General features: G+C 38.0%; 1 protein-coding gene across 2 annotated transcripts in view; it reads left to right on the forward strand.

Annotated features, from left to right (window-relative positions):
• The first annotated feature begins 2,796 nt into the window (after window positions 1–2,796).
• The window catches only part of phf24 (PHD finger protein 24), a 56,605-nt gene continuing 31,536 nt past the window's right edge, over window positions 2,797–27,865 (forward strand). The window contains exons 1-3 of one of the 2 annotated variants that reach the window (XM_059358285.1): window positions 2,797–3,114; window positions 20,451–20,890; window positions 25,457–25,642. In XM_059358285.1, coding sequence (XP_059214268.1) covers window positions 20,453–20,890; window positions 25,457–25,642 — 624 coding nt within the window. In that variant the 5' untranslated portion in view covers window positions 2,797–3,114; window positions 20,451–20,452. The remainder of the gene's footprint in view (window positions 3,115–20,450; window positions 20,891–25,456; window positions 25,643–27,865) is intronic. The other variant, XM_059358286.1, reaches the window with a different exon arrangement.

Below are 27,865 nucleotides of genomic sequence, written 5' to 3' on the forward strand. Positions count from 1 at the left end.
TGTATCTTTTTTGGTCTGCTTTGTTTTTACGTCTGGATGTGATGAAGAAGCCATGCCTTGGCGCTTTTGGAGACTCCAGATGGTTAACTCTCATGAAACAAGGAGCCATAGTAGCCTCTGACAATATAACCAACATGGAAAGAAATCTATATCCTATTTGCTTTGTAAAGCACAAAGGTGACTACAGGGGAAAAGTGTCACAGGCAGGTAGGTGAGGGCTCCGGTTTCTCCTGTGACATACCATAGCATACCATTTCTTCTCCCCTCAAGACCAATGGGTCAGTGTGCACTTACATTTTCATCAATAATGCATGGCCTTCCATTTGAACCAGCAGGCTGTGGAACAACACAGTGGGACACTGGTGCATACCAGTTGTTCATACATTAACCATATAGCCTGTAGTAGACAGGCACGGGAGACCTGCTGTAATGATACTGACTCAGCTTTTTACCTTTACGTGAGCTGTCACATCACTGATACTCATATTTTTTATCAACGCTTTCATTTTTATGTTTTATGTTGCGAGGAATGCCACATTTATGCTGTAATATCCTGCATGTATTGATGTTATGATGGTGTTAAAATGCTGATGTATAGATGGATTTCAAGGTTTTACTATTCTCCCTGCGGAGGATTATTTATCATTTTTGCACACACATGTCACTGTATGTAAATTACTTTCATGTTGGACTGATGCCGCAGGGAACCATGTGTTGCAAAGCATGCAGTACTAGGCTATTATTATGACACCTTTGAGGGATTTTTTTGTTTATTCTGTTAATAATGAGACACAGCATGTGTGTTCCACTTATTCTTCCATTTTTCTAGAATTGCAAACAAAATTAAATCCGCTGCATTTTAATACAACTGAGATAATATATCATTCAGTGGGAAAATTTTACCCAGAAGCATGATTTGCATTATATTGCATCAGCATTTGAGATGCTCTTAATAGCATTGAAATAATGAGTTGTTTAATTGTATAGTAGATTGAAAGAAATATATTCAGCAGCAGTTTTGATAATTGGTTGATAGTTCTAGGCATTTTTTTTTGGCAAAACAATTACTGGTTCCAGCTCCTCAAATGTCAGGATTTGCTGTTTTTGTCTGTTTTATATCAATGTGCACTGCATGTATTTAGTCCTACACATATGAACAGATTGTCCTGGAAAACCTAGACATTTTGAGACTATGTTTGTAGTCACTGAGACACCTTGAAATAGATAAAAATGTCCAGATATACTGGGGAAAAAAATCTAGGTTGTTGTAGAAAATTGTATCTTACACCGTGGGAGGTAGGATAAACTGCAAGGTATGACACTTCAAAGCAGATTTACCAGACACAAAATGAATGGATAAACTCTCCCTTCTGATTTCTGCTCCCATGTCAGTTAATCTAGGACAAAAACAGCCAGCTAACATTATGCTAACATATTTTCCTTTGTTTTGGGGGGCAAATAGCTTGCTGAAATAGGTCATTAGCCCTAATATGTGACTATTAAACACTAAGATAACAGAAGGAGAGAATAGTGGCAGCAAATGTCATCAACATAAAGTTTTGTTAGGGTAAAAATACCCAACATTAGTTCATTTGTTTCCACTAGTCATATGCATAGTGGCTTTTCAAAATAAATTTCCATGTTAACAGGAAAGGGTTAACTGTAGACAATAAAAGCATTTGACACGTGACTTTCAGGGATGTGTATTAGTTTCCAGCTGGTTTCCACTAGTTATGTGCATAGTGGATTTTCAAAATAAATTATATGACTATCTTTCTTAAAAACAGTGGGAAAACTGCTGAGATAAGCTTATAAATTAGACCACTGTTAAATGACTTTGTCTGTAAGAGTAAAAAAAAAAAGCCATTTATGTTGATAGGTTATTCTATAAAAAAAAGATCATAATAGCTTATTATATTTTTGGCCATTGTCCATTAGATAGAACAAACAAAAGTCACAACAATGATGATTGACAATCACATTATCATTGACAACAATAATTCAATAGTTTACTGCATCCCATCTGCCGATGACTGCAGGGTGGCTGAAAGCAACTACACTATAAATCACATAATAGGATGATGATATTTAAAATATGCAGGATATTTCTTGGTGCTCAAGGAGAGATTTTTTTGGGGATTGTTGCAATTACAAAATACAAGCAATGGTAACCGTGCACTAATTATGTAGAAAACATCTCAATAAATTGGTTTAAAAACCTAATTTGTGATTTTTAAATATTTTCACGCTCTGGTCTTAGCATCACAGCAGAATATTTAATCTGCGCTGTGCAGATGCAGCTCTGCATGCATAACATGCCTCCATGTCACACATATGCTAAATTCTGACTCCAGGCTTCTCTCGCTGTGAAACATACCCCCAACCCCCCCAAAACCCACTCTGATACCAAAAACTGTGATCCAAATTCAAATTGCATGTGCACACTCATACCCCAAAAATGATCCCTTGTTAAGTCTATGTGAAATAATTGGCTGCTGGGGAGGCATCTACTTCCACGTCATTATTATTTTTTGGGGGGGTCGTGGGGGGGACTGCGGGGTCCTGGTGGTCCCGTCCAATCAACACACTCAAGCTCGAGGAGCACCACAAGTTGTTAACCTAAACGATCACGACTAACTCCTCTCTGGAGGGGGGGAGGGGGCTGCAAATATGATGGTTATAAATCCGTGATTGAACTTCAGTGGCCGCCTGTGAGTCTGCAGCAAAGGTCTCCAACTGCCAGCGAGCTGCCTCAAATGCTGAGGGAGTAGCTCAGGGAAGGAGGGTGGAGGAAGAAGAAGAAGAAGAAGGAGAAGAAGAAGAAGAGGGGGGAAAGAGGAGAAGAAGATTTCAGCACCGGAGCTGTCCGCTGCTCTTGGAGAAGTCTATTCCTGTGAAGGAGAAGAAGCTTGCTTCCGACTGTAAATTTTCTCTGTGGGACTGAAAGAGAGAGGGGGGAAGGAATAAATAAAGTGCCGTGCCATTCATCTCTCTGCAGGGCGAGTTAACGGCGCACATACTTCATTCGAGCAAAGTCTTGCCATGCTGGACATCCGGGCTTGAGACAGAAAGGATAAAGTCTCCACATAAGTCGACCAGCTTTTACTCTTTACGGTGAGTCCACACACACACACATGCTTGGCTTTCCTATACTGCTCTTTAAAAAAAAAAAAAGGTTGCATAAGAAACTGGCATGCGGGACGCTATACTGGTCTCGATTTTTCTTTTAGTTGATGTTGCAAACATTATCCGTGACGGGACTAGGTGCGTTTCGCTGGGAAGCCTCATTACAGATGCTTGCATGGGATGAATATTTAGGTCAGCATCCACATGGGTGTGGATGCGCGTCGTGGTTGTTACCAAACTACACTTGCTATCAGAGCAGCATGAGCAATGAAAGGGGGGAAATAATCAGCAGAAATTGGAGTGGAAAGAAAAAAAAAATCAGCATGCATTTACGTCATTGGGAGTGTTTTTTTTCCTATGACCTTATACAGGAAGTTGTATCATTGAGAGATTCTGCAAACTAATGGCATGGCTGGATAATTCTTAATTCTCTGCAGCACTCTACTTTGCTCTGTCCCCCCAGCCGCTCTGTTCACTTTTCCCATCACCGTCCCACAGGGGAGTGCTGCCGTCCATTAAGCTCTCCATCAGTCTTTGCCTATTGTTGTTATCTTCCTGCCCACACAGGTCCACAAACAAGCCAATTTTCGGTGTTAACCTTGGAGTGAGTCCTGCTCCTCACTCTGTGACAGATCCCTGCAGCCCGAGCTGCTTCACTGCCGCCTGGTTATTGTCAGACTCTCTCAGAGCGTTTTGGCTTGGCACAGACTCTCCCGCCTGGCAGAGCCTGAATGCCAACGTGATGTCTCTCCAGTCTAACGATGCATTGAGATTTAAATTCCTCTTCCATTCAGCCACTTTTTTTGCCCGTTCACAAGCTGAATTTCAAACCTCCGAGTGCATTTGTTGAGCCTTGAGCGTGTCTTTTTTCTGTGGGGAATGTTGTTGTGTTCAGGTACAAGGATGAGAGAGAAGGCAATGACACGCCAGAGGGAGAGTTGTTGTTTCGTGCACACAGCAGTATGTTGCTTCCAGAAGAAATGAGGACTCAGTGGAGACCAGCGGGGCAGCAACACAACCACACTTAATCTCTTGTATTACATTTATTTGGATCCGTGTGTCCGAGTGCACGTACATCTCCGTGTTTTAAATGGCTGTTAATGATTCCACTCACTTGCTATTACTGGGATCAGGGTGAACTCGTTAGTGTAATTAGTTCCAGGTCTTTGCTTCCCTGGTCCGTGGGTGAGATCTTCGGCTAAAGGGGGATTCATTCCCATGAAAAGGCATGCTTTGTGGTGCTCCCATTCAAAAAATCCAACCCCCCCTCCTCTCCTCCCCTGAAACAAGCAATGAAAAGGAGGGCTGGTTGGGATTCTAATCAGCGCATAACAGTGACATCCAACAGCTTTGGGAAGGGAATCATACAGTGAGAGGAACACTAACTCACATAACATGGGAGGAGAGCCAGATACAGATTAGCATCCTTTTCATGCTGTTATGATGTAAAATGTATGTTAACATAAGTGTGTCGGGCAAATGTGGCTTGAAAACAGTCTGTTGTCTAGTAAGGTAAACAGAACCAAAAACGGCAGATTTACTTTATTTGCTGTATCGTTTGTCATGTAGAGCAGTGTTTCTTTCACTCCCAAAGTTTAATGCAAGATGGTTAAAGGGAATCTGAAAAACAATTTTACTACATATTTTTTGTTGACTTTTTGCAAGATATGCACCAGATACATTACCCTTCCCACGACCCTGGAAATGCAACCTGAGAAGGAAAAAACACTATAGCAACAGAGGCTATAACTTGTGATGAATTATTTAAAAAAAAAATGCTTTAAAGCCATCCATCCATCCATTTTCCTCCGCTTATCCGGGGCCGGGTCGCGGGGGCAGTAGGTTAAGCAGGGCATTCCAGACGTCTCTCTCTTCTCACTTTAAAAACAGTTTGTAAGTATTCCTATGGAAAGTAATGCACTGGAATTCGTAGATATTTTGTCATGTAACATAGCAACAGAGTGTGAAAGTCATGTAGGTCTCCGGTAAAGGAGGTAGATGGATCAAACGAACCCCAAACTTTCACCAAGGAGACCAGTGTTCGTGCCCAGTTGGAAGTTAGGAACGGAAGTAGTTACTTTATCTTGAACCCTGTTCTTTTGTTGTAAACTTAGCAAAGTAGTTTTGGCTCTTAAACCTAACCGGGCGCAGTAATGTGCTGCCCACTGCTCCTTGCATGGTGTGTTCACTTGTGTGTAAAAAATTCAAGTAGTTCATTCAAGTAGTTATTTTAGCCTTAACCTAGTTTTTAACCTTAATTTACTAGTTTTAGTGCCTAAACCTAACCAAGTAGTTCTGTTTCAAAACTTTAACAACATGTTTAAAACAGAGGTTGTCGCGTTTAACAGCTACTGGTCATATTTTGTAGAATATCACACAACCTCGGCTGTATACGTTTAGCCAATAAATCACATGAACACGTTAGTGAGAGTCCGTTGCTGTAAGTAAATGATGATAAAGATGTTTAAAAATAAAATTTGTCACCTAAAAATACTTTTTTGCCAAATATTTTCCAAAGAAAACATCCACTGCCAGAGTTTGACCCCTTTGACAACACACTCAATTACCTTTTCTCTGGAGAACATAAACACAATTATAAGGTCCACCTTTAAAGATGGAGTCATTTTAGCTTAATTGTAGAACTTGGCAGTCTGTCATGTAATCACAGTCACCTTGTGCAACATCTTAAAGCAAAACCCTCTCTGGCACCTGGCCAACCAATGCACAGATACTATTAGAAGTGATTATATCAACAATTCTAAGTGAAATAATTAGTTATTTAAGCAAAAATAAGCAACTGAAGAGTGACCAAGTGTTGATTCTGACATCTGTTAGTAGTGGTGGATTGTTTTTCATAGACTCTGTTATATGAGCTCCTGCAGAGCTCAATAACACCCTCATAGTGACACCTGGGCAGCAGAGGACTGAATACTAATACAGACCTTAAGGTGTCCCTGTTGGCCTCTAACACACTGCTGCTTACAGGAGAAAATGGCTTACAATCCAAGCTAAAGATTCATTTCCTGTTTAAGCATAATATACACAGCTCTTTCCATGTGACAAAAATAGATCCACCAATATGACTTTTCTTCTGTCTAAGATGCAGAAAATTCATAAAATGACTTCAGGTGCCATATCGTTAACACAATCATGATGGAACAACAAGTTTTTCAACCCAAACTGCAGGAGAGGTCGTGTGTCAGTACCGCCCATTACGACACCTAGGTACGTATCGCGGTTCGCGTTTCACGACACATTTCGCGGCTAGCGGTACAATGGTGCATGCTAAAAAAAAGCACACGTACGGTCTGCGGTCATAAAATAGGTTTCAATAGATTTATGTTGTAAAACCATTTACCTAGGTTTGGGGCAAAAAACTTCCTGGTAAGGTGTTTTTTGATTGATTGAGAATTTATTTGAACATGAAATAAAAGATGAACAATTAAAAACAAATGAACAACAATAAATGCAAGACAACAACACAAAATGACACAACAACAAGACAACACTTATTTGTGTTCAAAAGGAGTGGGAAGAAGCCAGAGCTTCTTAAATCCCAGCCCTTCTCCCTATGTTAATTTACTATATTCAGTTATATAACAACAACAATATTTATATATATATATGTATGTATAACACATAGCAATGTAGTATATAAACGTATTATTACCATTATTAACATGCATAACTTGATATTATCTTACACACACACATATATATATATAAAAGTTAGGTTCAATGGGTTCGTGTTATAAAAAAAAAGTTTAGACGGTAAATAAATGTACGTAAATGACTGAAGATAAATAGTTACAATGGTCACGTGACTACCGCAAGTTACTTAAAAAACGTAAGTTACGTTCAAAAAAGTGATTCACGTAACTTAAGTCAAAAATGTTTTGCTTTTGTTGTCACACTGGACGCGAACCCCACTCTTCTTGGCAAAAGTCCGCCATTTGTTTGGCCAATCCACCAGCCCAGCCTCCAACTAAATAAGGAAATTAGAAATTTTAAATTTGCTTCGCCGTCAACCGCTACTACGTCAGCAAGATGGCGGTGTAAGCGATCTGTAAATACGTCGATATCGCTCGTTTTCGCTGCCGGTAAACACAACCTATATTGATGTTTTTGACAGGTGAACAGCCAGTCCAGTATGTTGGGTGCTTCTGTTCTTATGAAGTGCTACAGTTGGAAGTTGTGTGTTTTGCCAGACATGGTCTGGTAGTGTTAAATTAATGAGTGGAGTATGGATGGGCTACAAAAGGATTACTCAGAGGAGCAGAAAAAATCACAAGGATTTGAAGAGCACTTTGGTGCCACCTCCCTCTGAAATCATCAATATTTAATTAAACCGAGATGCTCCTGAGAGCTCCATCATCTGAGAGCTCGTCACACTCAATTGCTGACATAAATCCAGTCTGAATATATATTGAACCTAAAATGTTTCGTGTGTAAAAATGTATAGTTTGTCAGAGAAAATGGGGAAGCGAAAATCCCCTTCTCTGGATTTGATTTATGGATGAATATAGGAGATTCATATCACAAGAGATAAACTGAGTGCTGCTATATCTCACCATGTTGAGAATATTCAGTCGCATTGCAGCTTGACAGAATAACATTTCTTCAACCATATATGTCAGGTTCTGCCCCAAGGAGTGGCCCTGTTTTCCTTCCCTTCGTCCAGATCTTTTTTTATCCAGGGGCATTTAAATCATTCAGAGGGGTCCAGGAAGCAGAGCAGAGCAGCAGAGGCAGCTGCTCCTGCAGGAGTCGACTGAACGTCAAGCCTGAGGGACTTTTATCCCATCCTCCTCAGCTTCTATTGCCCTCAAATGCAATATGAGGGGCGAATCTGGGTGACTGCTGAGCCTCAGTAGCCTCAGTGAGATCAGTAGTTTGATATATTTGGCACTTGAAAGGAAAATGGGCCATTTATCACAACTTGGGACATTTTTTGTATTTTTGGCCATCGTTTCTAACAGGTTTGACTACATTGGGAAATCTGTAAATTGACTTCTACAAAGACTGATGGAGAAAGAAACACAAGCAGTGAGGTGATCAAACAGGTTGGAAACAATTGTTAGGGTATGTTATCAAAACCAGGTGTACTCGACTTGTTTATTTTTATCATATATATACTGTAAATGCCAGCATGTGTGTGTGTATCTTGGATTGGAGGGCATTCGGAGCGTAGCTTGGACTTTTGTCACGTTACTTTTTTATGAACAGCCTTATGTTGTAAGCCGACATTCAAAGTACAAAAGAAATAAAAAATTGCCAGTGTGATTAAATTTATATTTGCAAGTTCGAGAATAGTCAGCAGGCCACCTTGCAACCTATGGCTAACCAGATTTGGCCAAGTCATGGATCAAAACCATTTTAGTTGGAGCTAAATCATGACTGAGAACACAAAATGTCTTAAATAATCCCATTGTGTGTGCTTACAGGCCAAAGTTGAGTCAGACAGCAGTGTTGGGCAAATTACTCATCAGTCAGCCTACTCATTACAAAAGATACATTACTTTAATTAATTTGTGCAATTAGTCATTACTCAGCGTAGCTTGGCTAAAGGAGCAGCCATGTCACATATTCAATATAACTTGTGTAGAAAAAAATAAATAAAAGCCAACAATTTTGCAGTATGGTATGTACTCCCATCAACAGCTAGCTTAATGTTAGCCCAAAAGTTAGCTAAAGGACAAACCAAAGTCCCATTCTTACAGTGAAGCTGCAGGGTTGTCACAGCTGTGAATCAAACCACATGCTAGCAACCTAGCTAAGTGCAGAAAAGATATAAATACAACAACTATGAAGTTAGCTGGTGAGGTTAACTCCCTTGAATCAAGCTAACATATTTACCGGACCAGTATAACAAATGACTGTAAACCAAACCGATATCAACCATTCAGCAAACTCCCGGATCTTTCTGTTAACATACTTACATGTAGTACACTGTGTACATATGCATAGTGCCTGGATTTTATTGGGATATTGTATTTTAAATCGCGCATGACTGTTATGCACTTTTCAGAAGGTTGTAGATTAGCAGAATATAGTCAGCATTGGACATCTTGGCGTAATTAGCAGTAATTATATTCAGACTGATAACTTTCACTTTCTATCAGACTACAGTATTGTGGTACTTAGTGGGAAAAAAATCACTTGTAATGTAAAAATGTTGCATGTAGACTTGAACAACAGTTGTTACGGTAACTAGTCGCCTTCCGGACCTAGACTCAAGGCTTGAGCATTCTGGGACCTGTCCTGTGTTATGGTATGTGTGAATTGATTTGTCTTGTGTGGGCTGGTCCTAGTTTCTTCATTTCATCTTGATTAACATTTAATTATTTTTTAACGCCAAGCTGGAAATGTCCCCGGATTTCATTTCAGAAATCTGGTCACCTTAGTTTAAAACCTATACATTTATTATTGCAGATAAGAAAACCATTGCCAATGGGTATATGTGTCCTTGCTGTAAGTACAGAGTCGAGTACTGTCTTGCATGAAACACATATACATCACCTATTTCTCTTGTGAATATAAAGTGCACGCGGGCGTTGAGCTGCACAAATGCTGCTGTCAGTCTGACAGGTAAAAGCTTTGAGGGCATTGACAGGTTTGTGGTCAAAGGCTTTAGCAGCTCAGACTTGAGGAAATCAAGTGGCAGGTTACTCAGTACTATATAACAAACTAAGGTATCAAAGCCAGCACTGACCCATTTGTGTCAGAATCGGCTTGTACGCGGAGAAAAAAAGAACACAAGGCCCTTATTTAAAATTCATAAGTTAACCTGATGATGACAAGGTCTTCTGTGTGCTCAGATAGTTCAAAATCATCAGTGGCTTCACAGCCAGCTTTGTTTGAAAAATGCAAATTGTGAGAGGTAAATGATTTTAAAGCATCCATCACAGATTCCAATGTACATACATGAGCATGAATTCCCATTGGTATAGTATTTATTAATAGTGCAGGAAGACAGACAACATTGATCTCTTTTTCCTTTTTTTTGCTCTATGCATATATTTTTATTTGATAGTGGTGAAATGACATTTTGTCTTGGAGTTATATGTGCTTGACTTCCAAAGGGTGATGAAACTAAATTTTTACTATTTACTGCTGACATTGATTTGAAGGAGTGTAAGACCTTGGGGCTTTTAATAGCACTTACTTTATTTTTATGATTTCTTATTTTCTAGCGTCTATGGAGCCAAATCACTTTGCTGTCCATTAAAGAACAATTTATTTATTGTTGATTATCTCATTTAAAATGGTACGGTCCATTATCTGCACTGCACGGTAATTGAGGAGCCAGCTGTGGAGGCAGCACCTAACCAATATATCAACCATACCATTATCTTAAGCGTTGCCTTCAAGCATGCAAAGCTTTAAAGCTTGTTTTTTTTCTTCTTCCTTTAGTTCATGTAAAAGAGGCAGCAGTTTAAAAGTTGGCATCTCTGGCACCTGAAGGCTGTGGCTGTCTGAGGTCTGTGCCAGTGCTGCTCTGAGCTGGAGAGGGAAGGTCACTTCAGTGCATAATTAAATCCTCATAACAGTAATCAGTCTGCCATTGTGTAGTGCAATCACCACAGAGTGTATGAGATATTTAGACACTTCTGATAAGTGTTTTTTATGTATTCAAGTTGTTCTAACTATGTCCAAGATAGTGCTATCCTGCCCTTCTCACCATGCTAATGGTTTGGCTCTCCAGATAGTCCACCATGCCGATCCAGACTTTTGAAGCACTTGATGGATTTCCATCTTGCACAAATGTTTGTATAGTACAGTCCCGCAAATGTCCCACTATATTAAATATAGTGGGATATATATTAAATAATATATAAAGATCTGTGCTGGCTTTTTGCCTTAGGGCATTTATAGTGATCCGGTGAAGGTGTGATATTTGTTCCCATTCATAGTGCAGTCCGGCATCGTGGAACAAGGTAGGAGGAGACGATAGTGATGTGCAACAGAGCAGCAGCAGTGCTGCTCAGTAGCACAGTGCTAATAGGCTAACAGTTAGCTCTGTAGCAGTACAGTGTGTATGTGCTGTAGCAGTATGTGTTCAGTTAGCCACCTCCGTTTGTTTACAACAAGCACCAGAAACTCTGTGCACAGTTAGCGATGCTGGTTTGTTTACATTAAGCGGTGGACACTTTGTGCACAGTTAGCGATGCTGGTTTGTTTACATTAAGCGGTGGACACTTTGTGCACAGTTAGTGACAGTGGCCACAGTGAACAGTGATTCGATCACTGTGATTAGACGTCACGCGAGCAGATTCATGGTGGTCCTGCTTCCAACAGTCCAACCAATTTCCCACCTCTGTGACTACCTCTGAAGGTGTAAAATTGGTGGGATCATTTGATCCCAGCATCCCGCTTCTATCACTTTCATTGTGCAGGCGAGACGTTACAGAGCCGTAAATGTAAAGGGCCTCCTACAACCAACAATTTTTGAGTAAAATGTCTCAACAGCTGTTGGATGGATTGCCATGAATTTTATGGATGTTTCTTTTTCCTCTTTCGTTTAACATTATTGGTTTCCAGTTTTTATGGCTTTTATTGTAATGCATTAGTAGTCAGTGCCTCTTTATTCTATAACCTGTGAAGAGTTCAAACATAGTCATGTTCACTTCCCAAGTAAAGGTTTGTGAAGTCCATGTCCACCAAACAAAACTGGAGAAGCATTGATATTTTACGTAAAAAAACTGCATTTTTACCAATTTTTAACACCTGGTTGGCCTGTTTTGGAGAGGAGACCTCTGCCGATAATTTGGCTTCTGGTAAAACCCTGAACACTCAAGAAATCTTTACAAGGAGAGGTGCTGAATTACATATTGTGCATTTATCTTATGCCTTCAGACGTATCTTGTGACCCCTTGGCCCTGACCCTAAGGTTAATCACCAGTGGTTTTTCATGATGTGAATTCCTCCTATAATGGAACGGACTGCGGATGCACACACAATTCTACACAACAGAGGGTGGCTGCATACAAGATCATGGTCATACATACTGTTAAAATGGAAATGCATGAATATAATTTATAACTTTACGTAATGTCCCCGGTTTATTTCCAACTAGGGCTCTTTGTTGCATGTCACCCCATATCTCTCTCCAAATATTTCACGCCTCTAACAATAAAAGATAAATTACTAAAGAGTGTCTTAAAAATGTGCCGGGCGAAGCAAATTTGCCAGTGTTTGGAGGGAGATTCTTTCCAGAAAGAGGCAGATACATTTGGATTCTGCTACTGTAAATGGTCTAATAGACATTATGATAAAAATATCAAATTATTCCCTCTTTTTCCTGTCATCCCAAAACCAATCCAAACTACTGCTTCATTAAAATAATGGAACAGAACCTTTCAGCCTAAGCTGTGCTAAACCCACTGAGCTGATTGTCATTCCTGCAGTTAGAATAACAGCCTACGCAGTATTCCACCAGCCTGCATATGTGTATTTTAATCATTGTATATTCTCAGCATGTTGCTGCCATTCATCAGACTGCAGGGGGGCTTAGTTACTAGGAAGACTGACCTTTTAAATTAAGTGGTCGTCCTTGAGGAGGACAATTTGTCCCAGTTTTTCCACAGAGCAGAGTGAAACAGACTACATCAATCTTGTAAAAAGCTGTTTTTTTCACAGATGATTTTTTATTTCTGACCTGTAACTTAATCAGCTAATTTCTTTCCCCTTTTTTGTCTTTTTCCTACTGTAGCACAATGCAGTCTTTTAACAACACACTTAGGTGATTCTCATGAAGCCAGTCTAAGCTATGTCTGTGAAGATTATAAGGACATACTTTATTAAACTAAATATATTTCACTTTTATATGAATGAATAATATAACCAAAATGAGGCACAATTCATTGTTTTGTGTTAAAATAATATTTTCTATATTTTTAAACATATTTTTGATTCACAATTACATTACTGTAATGCGTCCACATAAAAATGTCATGTTTCCTCACACTTATATACAATAAATGTTTAATAAGCTTTATAAAAATAAATATACATTTGTTTGAAATGTATTATTTAACAGAATATAATCAAAAACGTTTTTTGACAATGTATAAAGAACAAAATCTGAATGAAAATTGATGAGAAAAAATGGTTATATGTTACGGTAATGATAGAATTGTTTGCATTAAAAATTTGTATATTTTAATAAAATATATTTTGGTGATACCAGCTACCGTTGAGTACATTTAAGTGCTTGCCAAGGCCTTTCATTCTTTTTTTATTTTATTTAAAAATGTATTACGGTAATGAATTTAGCTCACAGTGTCTCTAAAATGTCAGAGAATACCTTAAAATTCTTTAAAAAGATTTTAAATTCATATTAAACAGTGACTTTAGAGTATATAGGTTATAAAGGGTCAAAGAAAATATGTATTCAATGCTCTTGGATTGTTGCTATGAGCTGCACCATGTTCATGAGAATCACCCACTTAAGGCATAAGTAGTAATTTTTCCAGTGTCGACATTCATCACACATCAAAACATGGTTGAAATGAGTCTGTTTTAGATAGATAGATAGATAGATAGATAGATAGATAGATAGATAGATAGATAGATAGATGGATAGATAGATTTTTGACAGGCTCATATAAAAAACACTAAGAAACAAACAAACATTAAAAACACAAAAATGTGTACAATCATGCTAATAAATCCTATCTGCTGGAGGAGTGCTGTGCTTTAGCTGAGTGACCTTTAACCTCCTTTTTGAGAGACGAAAGTGAATATACATATGCCGGAATCAATAAAGTATATGGACTGCACTTATTTAGCACTTTTCTAGCCTTTGTGACCGCTCAAATTGCTTTTTCGCTACAGATGTCACTCATTCACACACATTCATACACTGGTGGCCGAGGCTAACCCGAATCATCAGGAAATTCATTCACACACAGATGAACGCAGCATCGGGAGCAATTTGGGGTTCAGTACATGTACTTTGACATGTAGGCCGCCATGGTCAGGGGTCGAAACCACCAACTTTCAGAGCAAACTAGAACAAATAAATTGAAAATCTTTTGATTTGTTTTTATCTGTGATGACGTGCCGTCTTACTGTTTGTATCCCTGGATGTTTTTTTGGATCGTTTAAATGCATGAAACCAGAGACAGTGCAGTGCAGCCCGTGTTGAAGTCTGTGCGATACAAAAGAGCGATATCTTCCACAGTTTATGAAGCACCTGGAGTCCACCAGCAGCCTGAGAACATAAGGCCTAGGAGGCTATTAGAGTCTGAGCCTGGGAGGAAGAGAGAGGGAATGACTCCCATTTCACTTTAGATAAATGCGATTGAATTTCACACAAGCACTTATGTGCAGCGTGGATGGATGGGATTGCATTTGAGAGCAAAGACACATGTCCCTTAAGTACCGTGTAATCAACTTGAATCCATGAGGTGCCCTTTTTTTTTTCAATAATGGAATTCACGGTTGTGTCTCACTTAAGTGGAAATAAGAACTGAGTCAGTTTCTGCATCTTTTTTTTTGTTTAATAACTTTCCTGCACAGTGTAGAAGTGCATCTTACAGTGAATGAGTTCACCTTGTGTTCAGGAATTATGCAATCGCTTGAAAATATTTGTTTTCTTTCGTCATTTTGCTGGAGTCCTGCATTTGAACTCAGTCATGTGTCACAGTTAAGCGCTCATTGCATTTACGTGCTCTGAATTGATAAATCTCTCTCTGTTATTGGCAAAATGAAACAATAACTATAACAATGTTTGTTTTAATGCAATTTTCTTTGTATTTTAGCAAAATGCTCGGCAGTCTAACAGAGTTTTATTTTTATAACCAGCAAAAAGCCAATTTAAAACCTGCAGAGAGAGTGAAGTTAATTAAATCCACCAGGGTCGATAAAGTTGGTCTTATCTGATCCTTTCCTATCTTCACCTGACTCATTTTATTCAGGGAACACATCGTAATTAAGTCAAGTCAATTTTGTGACACCCTCTGTCCTTTGTCCTTTACTTCGGATACGGAAAAACTCCACACAAAGAACCCTTTGAAATGGGTAAAAACATGGAAGAAACAAGGAGAGCACCTGAGGAGGGATCCCCCTCTCAGAATGGACACACATGCAATAAATGTCATTTGTACAGAACAAATCAAACATAATAAAATTACAGTACAGACAATCCATATGATGGAAAGGGTAGGGTGTGAGAGGGAAGAGGGAGAGAGAGCAACAACAATAACACTGACAACTGTAATGATGTTTATGACTAATAGTAATAGTAATAGAAACAGAACACAACGCATCATATTGTGAAAACCACTCCCACAATATCCAACCAAGGGCTGAAACTAACAAAAGGCTTGTAGCAGCTGAAACATGACATTTATGTACATCAGAAGATGATTTTAGCACTATATGTTTACCACAGAGGGCAAGCTAGCTGTTAGCAAGCTATTGTTAGCTTTGTGTAAGTAAGCTAAGGCACTTACTAGCATAATACTGCAAAGATTTCTGATTTATCCACATTCTACTATAACGCAAGTTGCATATTGTCAAAAAGTGTTAGCTCCAGTTTCAGAATTATAGTTAGCCTTAAAGTGACATTTGGATATTTGTAGTTTTCCCATTTTTTTCTGCTAATGCCTCACATTTTATTGCCTGAATCCACTTTTGTCTTTCTTAAAGGCTAATTTTTGTTTTGGCAGGTCATAAAAATGTAGTAAGAGTGACTTGTTTTTAACTCTGGTGCTGTGCATTTTTGAAGGCTAGAAGAAGTTAGCATCACCCTGTTTCTGTTAGCTAAAAGCCATTGGGAATTTCCCATTTGATTTTGGATTATTGCAGGAAATAATCTCTCTTGTGGCAAAGGATTATGATACTTCCACATTGTGTTCAGCTTTTATGATTTTTAAGGCATAAATGCAATCACCAGGAGGAAAAAGCTAGGCTATAAACACCGGTGTAGTGCCATTTAGCCTGTTGTTAGCATCCCCATTTTTAAGTAAGTAATAGCTCAAGCGGGGTATGTAGCCTACTGGCATATTTTATATTGTGGAAGAAAACATGATAAGCCACATACCTTTTTTGGGGCATCTAACCAAAAACCAATTAAAAAACCTATTGACTTCAAGATGAGGGAACTGGAAGTGCTAAAACTCATTTCTGGGTTTTAGAATTAATTCCTGCAACCCTCTAACACAGACTAATAGCAGCCAATATAATATAATGATAAAAACAGCAGTAGTATCTATAATTGCAGTAATAATACTAGATATATGACTTATAATGCTAATAGTGCATAATATAATAATGAAATAATACCGTAGTCTGGCTGAACTCAGCAAGTTGTGGTGATGGATGCTGCTATAGGCTTCGTATTCCACTGTGGGGCCATTAAACAGAAGCCCACATTTCATATGCACACTCGCCAAAGGTTAACTTTGGTGGAATGCCCTGAACGCTGAACAAAATCTGGCCTCATGACATGATTATGGAACCTAATCAACCATCAGGAAACAGGTGATGCTTGTTGTTGGCCCACAGGTTGACCTTTGGTTGCAGACTCACACCAGAATAAATCCCTGACCAATTTAGGAAATTTGGGTTGGTAAATTGGATGGGAAACACCTCAGTCAGCATTAAATGGAAGCTCTCTTGAGCATTTCTGAATGTGAAAGACTGCTGGAAGACAGTATGTGTGTAAGATTAAAGACGTGGGCTTATAGAAATGTTGGATGTTTTCCATTTCTGGATTTTTTTGCTGCTTGAAGCACAAAAAACTCCCAGATGGATAACAGTTTGGAAGAACTCTTCACTATGAGGTCTTCCAAGAAGTAACTTTTGTTCTGTGAAAGACACAATTCATATTGATTATAAATGGATTACTGGCCAAGCGTTGTTTGTGTGCTGTCATTTTAAATTCTTATCCCTTTATCAATATGAGAAGATGGGAATACATGACTTTTCAAACCGTCATCTGAATGATTTTTGTCTGGCAGTCTTTCAGATTTCTTCGAATTCTGACTAGCAGTTAGAGTATTGGCGTTCGGATACATACATGACATCATTCACTTGACGAGCTGTGGAAAGCCACAGACACATTAGAGCACAGTATAGATTTCTGCATCGACATGTGCAGTATCTCTTACTCACAAAGAGGAAGCTTTGTGTGTGGAAGCAAAATAAAAATATGCATTGAAGTGATTTTTTTCCAGCGTGCTGTGAGTTGTGGAGCCTATTTTCTTAGTCCTTTATATTTGTGTGTTGGATCATGCAAGCGAAAACCTAATCTCAGTCAATATCCACATCTTTATGGCTCTGGAAGAGTGAAATACTAGCATGAGTCACAGAAATGTGGGAACAGCAGCAGATGGGCAGGGTTTATTAGTAATAAGGAGAGGAGTTCAGGGACATTGTTGCTGATAGGAAGAGATTTGGGAGATTTGAAAGGCACCGAGCTGTTCGGTGAGACAGAGAAAGACGAAGTATCTCTGAGATGCAATCTGCAAAGAGAGTAAATATTTTCATAGTTTGATAATCTCATCTGTTAGACTGCAGCAAGTTCTCTTTGTCCTTATTGTGTTCTTTTCCAAGAAAAACACGACTGCACCAGAGAGTTCTTCACTTCATTTACCATCTGTGAGCCAATATCAGGTCTTCTTTCAAGACTTTTACTCATTCTTAGAATAACTGATCTGGTCTAGTACTTTTTATTTTTCATTGGCATACACAGTAACCGTGGTAGTGTCTATGTATTGGTTGATTAAAACATAATAATTGAATTGCTCTGTTATTTTGAGGTACGTGCACTTAAGCTGTTAGCTAGCTATTGTTAGCTTTGTGTTTCTAGCATAATACTGCATAGCTTTCTGAGTTATCCACAGTCTACTATAACGCAAGTTGCATATTGTCAAAAATTGTTAGCTCAAGTTTCAGAATTATAGTTAGCCTTAAAGTGACATTTGGATATTTGGATATTTGAGGTTTTCCCATTTTTTCTGCTAATGCCTAATGTTTTATTGCCTGAATCCACTTTTGTCTTTCTTAACCTCCTGAGACCCAAGCTTTTGTTTGGTATGTATTGTTAGTTTTAGTTAGTTTAGTTTTAGTTGACAAAAAAAAAGGGTTAATTTTACCGTATAACACAATTAATTCATCAGTATATAAAACTTTTTATTTCCTTGCATTTACACCCTCTCTTTGGAAGAACGATAGTTAAAGTCTCTTCATTCTCAAATTAATACTTCCTGATTAGCATTGTCATAGCTGTCGTAACACCACTTTATTTGTGTCTTTTTCACTGTGCTCTTCTTGCTGGTTTTAAGTAGGCGGAGGTTAGTTGTAAACGTGTGATGTAATTCTTCCATGAACCAATAAAAAAATCTAGGAATATCTGACTCACCATCTGATCATGACAAGTGCAAATCCAACACCCAAAACATGACAAATGTACTGCAGCTTCAAAAACGATGCAAATTCACAAACACATATGCAGATCCAGAACCTACAAATACATGCTGCAAATACAGAAGTGATGCAATGTTAAAAACACACACAAACCCTGAAAACAAATGAAACAGTAAAACCCTATATATCCGGTCAACATAACACAAGTCGTCCAGGCCTCTAGGGGGAGTGGAGAGAGAGAGAGAGACCAGACGAGAGACGAGGCATAAGAAGGCCGTCGCCATATTGGTTTTCTGCAACCAGTGCATGCTTATAACAGTTTGGCAGTCAGAGTGAAGCTAGTTCTGTATCTCCATTTCCAACAGTGTTTTTATTTTCTTATGTCAAGTATGGGGTACCTCAGGGGTCAATATTGGGACCAGTTTTATTCTCCTCCTATATGATTCCTTCTCGACAACATCCATAGACATGGTGTCCCTTTTTTAATGTAATGCTGAAGACAGTCAATTGTCAGTATTGTGTTGATTTGATGGTTAGACATAAAAGAAAAAAAACATATTTTTTAAATCATGCATGGGTCAATTTCATGTCTAATGTCTTCTTTCAGACTAGTCGAAAGAAAACATTCAAAATACACATGTAGGTGCTTGTTTCACTGCACTTTGTCTATTTTCATCTGTCGATTTCTCTTACATTCACCAAACGTTTCCATTAGTTAATGCCTCATTTGCATATTTAAACAAAACATTTCAAAAACCTTGTATTACACATTAGAATTTCTTATGTATCTGTAGTATCCTGTAGAATTTGGCTAAGAATGAAGCTATGTGTATTTTTTTATGCTTTCTGCATCACATTTTTTAATTTGCAGAAAGCTTTGGATTTGGATTTCTGTTTCTGAGCCATGTTTCTCCTAATGGAAATGTTTGGGCCCTTGTACTGCATTCTCCCTCGTCGGCCATTGTAGATAACAGCTGTGGGCTTGTTTTCTTGTGCTGCCAGCACTGTCAACCACATCTGATCAAACTACACCCACACAGTCCTGATGAAGCAGACTAGCTGACTTTCTGGAGAGTAAGTCAGCTTGTCTGATACTCAGAGATATTTCTTTACTTGAAATTCTATTCAATATTTTTTTAGAATATTTTATTTTTCAGTTTTCAGTTCAACAAGATATACATGAAAACACAAACACACAACTCCAAACCCCTTCCCCAACCCACCCACAAACTGGAAAGAGAGAGGAGAAAAAATAAATAGATAAAAAATGTATAAATAAATAAATAAAATTAATAAATAATGAAAATAATATTAATAATGATATAAAATTAATTAATAAAAAAAAAAAACACGGTCGAGAGGCAAGGAAGACAACAGTAAGCACTGACAACAAAGAACTTGCAAAAACTACAACCCATTAGGGTTGTCAAAAACGTTGTATCCGGATACAATACTCATTTTCAAAAGTATAGAGTATCTGAAGCTTGTTATCATAGTTGCAGTTTCTTTTTGCACAACTGTTTTTTATTATAAATATTTAACCTGTGGTTCTGTTCATTTTTACATATTGCATTTTTCTTGTTAATAAAAATATTTCTGTTAAATTTTGGGGTCTTTGTTTTTATCCTTGTGGTATCGAAAATGGTATCGAGTATCGAATATTTTCCTGAGTATCGGTATCGAGTTGAAAGTTTTAGTATCGTGACAACCCTACAACCCATCCACCATAGAAGCTGGTATTGCTTCTATCTCTTATGAATGTGTTCATAATTCTATTCAATATTGAATAGTTTTCAATAAATTGAAATGCTTAAAATTGAAACCAACTTTTCAGGGTTTTTTTTTTAAAAATCTTGGATAATAACTGTGAGTCATTGTTGTGATGAATTGTTAATGCACTGTACTTGTGTAACTGTTCTCTGTCTCTTTGTCTCTCCATCTGTCTGCAGCCATGGGAGTGCTCATGTCAAAGAAGCAGCAGGTGGAGAAGGTGCAGAAATGCAACGCTGTCGTGTCGGCATTCCAGGCGGGCATAAAGGAACGCCCCGCCCCATCCAAGCAGGCGGACGGAGATGTGGAAGAAGCCGACGGCCCTGCCAAACCGTCAGCCAAACCTCCATCCAGTCCTGATGAGAAGAAAGCCGAGGAGGCGGAGAAAGACGACACAGACAATAGCGCGGGTCCGTCGACCTCCCAGCAGGCCTCGGCGACAGCGAGGGAGGACTGTAAGGTCAACCAGGAGGCTTGGTCGAGGCTACGGGACGGGAAAGGGGTGGAACCCGAAGATCTCGACAAGAGCCATCAGCTCACGCCACCTGCTTTTGTGAGGCCCAAAAGGGAAGCGGATGATGATCAGGCTGTAGAGGTGGAGCTGCACAAGAAAGAGCAGGTATTAAATGATAAATAGAGCAGCATGCTACTGATCTTAATTCATGGCCAGGGTGTTATTTAAATCAGTAATATATATATAAATAAAAAACATTTCACTTTGAAAAAACACACACTACAAATCCCAGAAATCTCCACTTCAGTAGCACTAACATACACCAAACATTCTAGATTCTTTACTACGTAAATTCCTAAATTATACTCCAAAATGTTTAGATTTCTGCTCTGAAAATGCATGCAAATTGAAATATTTATAAGATAATGTTGCATTTGCAGTTTCCCTTAATATCTTACAACATCTTACTATTTGAATGATGTCCCCCTTTAAATAACATGAAAAAACTGCACCATTGACTTTAGATTGATTTTTGTTTAATGATGCAATTGCATTATGCTGCCTAAAAATAATATGCACCAAACATCACCTCAGATTTCTGTTCAGAAAATGCATGCAAATTGAAATATTTCAATATATATAAGATAATGTTGCATTTGCAGATCTCACACACTACAAATCCCAGAAATCTCCACTTCAGTAGCACTAACATACACCAAACTTTCTAGATTCTTTACTATATATATTCCTAAATTCCTAAATTATACTCCAAATTCCCTCAATTGCAAACAAAATGCAACAAAAAAAGTTGTACATGTTCACACAATGTTCAGATTTCTGCTCTGAAAATGCATGCAAATTGAAATATTTTATAAGATAATGTTGCATTTGCGGATCTCTATTAGGATAAATGTCTTTTAAGTCACTATCTAGTGCAGAATAAGGTAACACAATGGTGATTTGGCACATGGCTCCCTGATGAAAGCCTTTAGAGCAGGTATTAAATGATAAATAGAGCAGAGTAGCTACTGATCTGAATTCATGGCCAGGGTGTTATTTAAATCAGTAATATATATATATAAATAAATAAAACATTTCACTTTGAAAAAACACACACTACAAATCCCCAAATCCTCGGATTAAAGAGATGTCTGCAAGATGTCAAAGAATCTCCATGGCAACAGCAGCACATTATCTCTTTTCCTGCCTCAAGCGAGGCATTATGATAAAGCAGTTTATCCAGGCTGTAAAGAGACTCTTAAACTTTATCTAAACACCCTTGTTGAAGGTGAGAAAGTATTAGTTTGAAGTTTATTTTTTTGTATGCAAAGCCTTTTTTTTCCACACAAGCTGTGAGATGTGTTGTTGTTGATGTGCGTAAGGGCTCTTCACAGCGAGCAACTTGTGGGCGGGCTGCTTTGGCTGTGGCTCAGAGAGGTGACCAGAACCAGGGTGACGCTGACTAACGGGATGGAGTTCACAGGAGCACTGACACCATCAGGTTTCCTGTTTTGCAAAGAGTAAACATTGCCTGGCAACTTGCTGTATTGTCGATGCTGCACTTTAACAAGGAGTACAGGAATAAAAGCGTCCACCTTGCAGTAATAATAGAAAGTTTGAAAATGAACAGATGTGGGTGGGTTTATTTGGTGTGGCAGTTAGTTTCTGTCACTGAAAGTTCTGTATCTCCATTTCCAACAGTGTTTTCATTGACTTATGTCAAGTATGGGGTACCTCAGGGGTCAATATTGGGACCAGTTTTAATCTCCTCCTGTATGATTCCTTCTCGACAACATCCATAGACATGGTGTCCCTTTTTTAATGTAATGCTGAAGACAGTCAATTGTCAGTAGTGTGCTGATGTGATACAAAAGAAAAAAACATCTTTTTTAAATCATGCATGGGTCAATTTTATGTCTAATGTCTTCTGTCAGACTAGTCGAAAGAAAACATTAAAAATACTTAGTCTATTTCCATCTGTCGATTTCGCCCAAATTCACCAAACGTTTCCATTAGTTAATGCCTCATTTGCATATTTAAACATAACATTTCAAAAACCTTGTATTATACATTCCAATTTTCTTATTTATCCGTAGTATTCTTTACTACGTATATTCCTAAATTATACTCCAAATTCCCTCAATTGCAAACAAAGTACAACAATAATTTTGTACATGTTCACACAATGTTCAGATTCCTGCTCTGAAAATGCATGCAAATTGAAATATTTTATAATATAATGTTGCATTTGCAGATCTCTATTAAGATAAATGTCACTATCTAGTGCAGAATAAGGTAACACAATGGTGATTTGGCACATGGCTCTTTGCATGTGCAGTTTTATTATATACTTGTATAATAAGCAGGGTACTGTTTTGTTAAAATCTCTGCCAGTGTTTCAAGTGAATGGTTGCTTTTGCTGAACAAACAAAGAAGAGAATGATGACTAAAACAAACGTCAAACATACAAAAATGCAGAAAAAAATGAAAGCAATAATGAGATCCCAAACCCACCTGCAGTCACCCCTTATTGACAAAGGTGCTCCCTAAGCCTTTTCTTCTGCTGGCTTTTCAATATGTTTTTCTTGAATGCATTTTACCTATTGTGTGCAAGAAATATCAAAATCTAAGCCAGCTATTACAATTCTGAGCGTATTTAAGCTTCCAAAGGGGCTGCATTTTTTCCACTTTTGACACACAATGAGCTTTACTCAACCATACCCTCAGGCCTAAATGTCAACTGTGCACACAATACCTCACAGTTTAGCAGGCAGACTGCAAGCGAAGTTGCTGAGCGCAGTCACGCTCCTCAGGGATTTTATTGACCCCATGGCTTTTCCTTTAGTGCAATCTATAGGATTGTGCCCCTCTAAGTTTCAGAGCAGCTAAAGTCAGAGTGTCGTTTGCTACATCCAGGACACATGTAGCACTGTGTGGCATAATGAAATCCGAAGCCTTTGGCTCCACTTTAACCCTCTGGAGTCCATCTATTTATTGAAAATACACGTTTTATTTACAGTAATAACTTAATTTATATATAATATGTAGACAAGCTGAGAAAGCCAGTTGAAAGTGCAATCATAGGAGCTTTCACATCGGCCATTTGTGTTTCTAGACCATTTTTAAAATGTGAATTTTCTTTCTACAATGAAAACTATTACTTTTTTTAATTTACGTGCAAATAGACTGTTTTGTAGTTTTATTATTTATTATTTTTCTGCTGTTTTTTGTATATAAATGGTTAAAAAATGTTAATTAAAAAACCTGTCTTTTGTTTGTATTTTGGGTTCCTGGCAGCTTTATACATTGTTAATTAAAATAAAATGAAAAATCTGACTGATCAGCCAAGTTTGTGTGGAGAAAAAGGAGCCATGCATGCGATGTAAGGACAGACTGAAAGATGCTAAACAGAGACAGAAATTAATGCATAGGAAGTTGACAAACCAAAAGTTGAACCAAAATCTCCTGGACTTCAGAGGTTTAATCTTGATTTTTCGATAAAGTACTGCATCTTAGAAGTTGACAAATGACCTCCATTACCAGTTAGAGTCTCTGTTGGCAGCTTAGATCTAATTATGACTGGGACTTTGATGCAGGCAGCTTGTTGATGTAAATGGAGTGATCAGGTCATAAGAGCTAGGCCATAATATACGCTGTGACTGAGGAAATTTAACATTTGTTATGTGTCTCCAGCCCTGAAGCCGGTGCCACGGTGCTGAAATACAGATAAAAAAAAGAACAAGTATGGAAACTGACAATGTCTCTGCGTCGTGGTTAACCAGTCAAGCATTCTGCAGTTATTTTCTCTGGCTTGACAGCTGATTGTATCCTGGGTGTAAATGGAGTCTACAGAGAATGTTGGAGAAAAACTGACAATGGACACATGTTATACAAAGACACAGATATCATATTCATGTCAAAGGCAGCACTGCTTTAACTGCTTTGGTAACTTTAGTGGATATCAAAATTAGGTCTCCATGTCTCTCTGTTTGGTCGTAGAACCACATGGATTTTTCTTCCAGCTAATCAGCAAAGATCAGGCTACGTCACAGATGGTGACATCATGGCATCTGACCAATCAGTATGATAAAAATATAATAATATTAACTTTATTGACCTGGACCTCCAATGTAAAAATGAAAAATTTAGAAAAAAAAAAGTCGTACAGAGTTATTCTTCATTGACTTGTATGAGGAGAACTTGACTATGACGGCATATTAGGGCCAAGTATGAATAAAAATAAAAATAGGTAATATTTTGAGAAAAAAAGTTGCAAATTCACCAGATTAAAGTGGCAAATACAAGAAAAAAAGTCGCAGATTTACGAGAAAAAAGTGGGGAAAAAACTACTTTTTTCTCGCAGATTCACCACTTTAAATCTCATAAACTTTTTCCTCAAAATTTTACCCCCCTTCCCCGGGTCCGTATGTTTTTTTTTACACATTCTGGCTGTATGTAATATCCTCCAATACTCTCTAGGGTTGAAATTTGGAATTTGCAAGTATTTCAATGAGTGCCCTATTAAGGGTTAATGATCCATCTAAGATTGTGAGCATAGAACACAACAAAAATTACTAATACATTATACAATTCCCATCCCACCATCTAACAACACTCCTACCACTGATGGAGCGATGCCTAATCTTTCCACCTGATCTGTTATCCAGATTTTTGATGGACAGGAGATAAAAAATTGAGCGTAAATGACACAATCTGACTCTGTTTTTTTAGCCCCCGAGCGATGAGATGTGCGACGTGTGCGAGGTGTGGACAGCCGACGACCTGTACCCCTGCAGGATCTGCACCCGAGTATTCCACGACGGCTGCCTGAGGGAGCTGGGCTACCTGCGCGCCGAGGCCCTGCAGGAGATGAGAGACACGGCCCACACTGTTACTGGCTGGAGCTGCTACTATTGTGTAAGTCTGCACAGCTCGCTGCCTGCCACCGCAACAAACAAGCTGTTTTCATAAATGCAAATGGTGCATAATCACGAGCTTATCTGACTTCTGTGGGTGTACGATCAGATAACATAAAATGCAGCTTTGCATGTCCTTGAAATCCTTCCAGGGTTTTTATCTAAAAATCAATCAGTCAATTAGCAGAAAGTTAACTTCAGAGTAAATATGCTGAGATTGATCATGACATTCAAAAGTTGTATAATATTTATTGGTAAAGGCTAATTAGCCTCTGATGCTAATAATCAGTGGTGGAAAAAAGTATTCAGATCTCTTACTTAAATAAAAGTACTAATACCACACTGTGAAAATACTCTACAAGTAAAAGTCCTGTATTCAAAACTTACTGAAGTAAAAGTACAAAAGTATCAGCATCAAAAAGTACTTAAAGTAACAAAAGTAAAAGTTCTTGTTATGCAGAATGTTATCCCTCAGATTGTTTTATACATCCTAAATCTATTACTGGATTATTATTATTGATGCATTTGTTCAAGCAGTGTTTTAATTTTGAAAAGATATGGCCCATTTTAACAACATAATTTACTTTCATGTGGTTTAATTAAAAATATGTCTAGTCTTAAATGTATCATGTTTTTCATGATAAACCTTGACTTGAAAAGTAACTAAATTTGTCAGATAAACGTAGTGGAGTAAAAATATAAAGTTACATAAAATGGAAATACTCAAGTAAAGTACAAGTACATCAAACGTGTACTTAAGTACAGTACTTGAGTAAATGTACTTAGTCACATTCCACCACGTAATTATGAAAAAAACTGCTGTTAAATCAGGTCTGAGAAGGTTTTGACATCTGACTGACAGCACATAATGACCTGTTTAAAAGATCTATAGTGCATGGTCTAAAGTGCGTGGCGTAAGTGTCCAACTGTACTTTTTCTAGTTACACGTCACCTCATCTGGAAGGGGTTCCTGTGTGTGTAACAAGCAGGTTTACGTGTACTTGCCTTGTGAATCTGCCGAAATATGCACATCTTATTATTTGAATAATGTTCTCCTTTAAATAGCACGAAAACACTGCACCATTGACTTTAGACCAGGTTGTTTCATGGTGCAATCGCATTATGCTGCCTAAAGATAATATGCACCAAACACACCTCATTTAAAGACCAACAAGCCCATGGGTGCACAGATAAGTATTTATACAATGTGGGCACTAGCCATGAAAATATCAACTGTATAAATTTCAAACTAGCAATGACAGTTACCTCTCAATCATCATTTCCCACTAGAATTGTTTGGTGGTGTCTAGGCTGGCCACCACTAATATTTACTGTCTCGTCACAAATACTATGCCCATTAGTTAATGCATCGTTTGCATATGTAAACATAACATTTGAAAAACCTTGTATTATACTTTACAATTTTCTTATTTATCTGTAGTGTCTTGCAGAATTTGGCTATGGAAAATGGCTGTTATCATGAAATTATTATTTTTTAAATTTTCTGAGACAGAAATTTCCACTTCAGTAGCACTAACATACACCAAACTTTCCAGATTATTTCCTATCTATAGTCCTAAATTCCTAAATTATACTCCAAATTCCCTCATTTGCAAACAAAATGCAACACGAATGTTATACATGTTCACACAATGTTCAGATTCCTGCTGTGAAAATGCATGCACATTGAAATATTTAATAAGATAATGCTGCATTTGCAGTTTTCCTTAATATCTTACAACATCTTACTATTTGAATAATATTCCCCTTTAAATAGCATGAAAAAACTGCACCATTGACTTTAGACCAGGTTGTTTAATGGTGCAATTGCATTATGCTGCCTAAAGATAATCTGCACCAAACATCACCTCATTTAAAGAAACAAGCTAGCAAAACAAGCTAGCAATGTTACCTCTCAATCATCATTTCCCACTAGAAATGTTTGGTGGTGTCTAGGCTGGCCACCACTAATATCTCCTGTCTCGTCACAAATACCATGCCTGTTAACTAGACTAAAGATAGCTAAACTCAGTGGAATTTGGGGGAGGAGAAGACAGCTTTTAACGTTGTGCTTACAAACCGCAACAGACAAATCCTACTCATTCTCCCTTTAACAACAACAACATTAAAAGCAACATTAGCTTCACAGAGTGACTCCACCACAGCCTGCTATCCTGGAAATCCCCATTCAGAGCTATTAAAGCATTAAGTGTTAAAACTGTGA

This window comes from Centropristis striata, chromosome 19 (genome assembly GCF_030273125.1).
Source record: "Centropristis striata isolate RG_2023a ecotype Rhode Island chromosome 19, C.striata_1.0, whole genome shotgun sequence".
NCBI lineage: Eukaryota > Metazoa > Chordata > Actinopteri > Perciformes > Serranidae > Centropristis > Centropristis striata.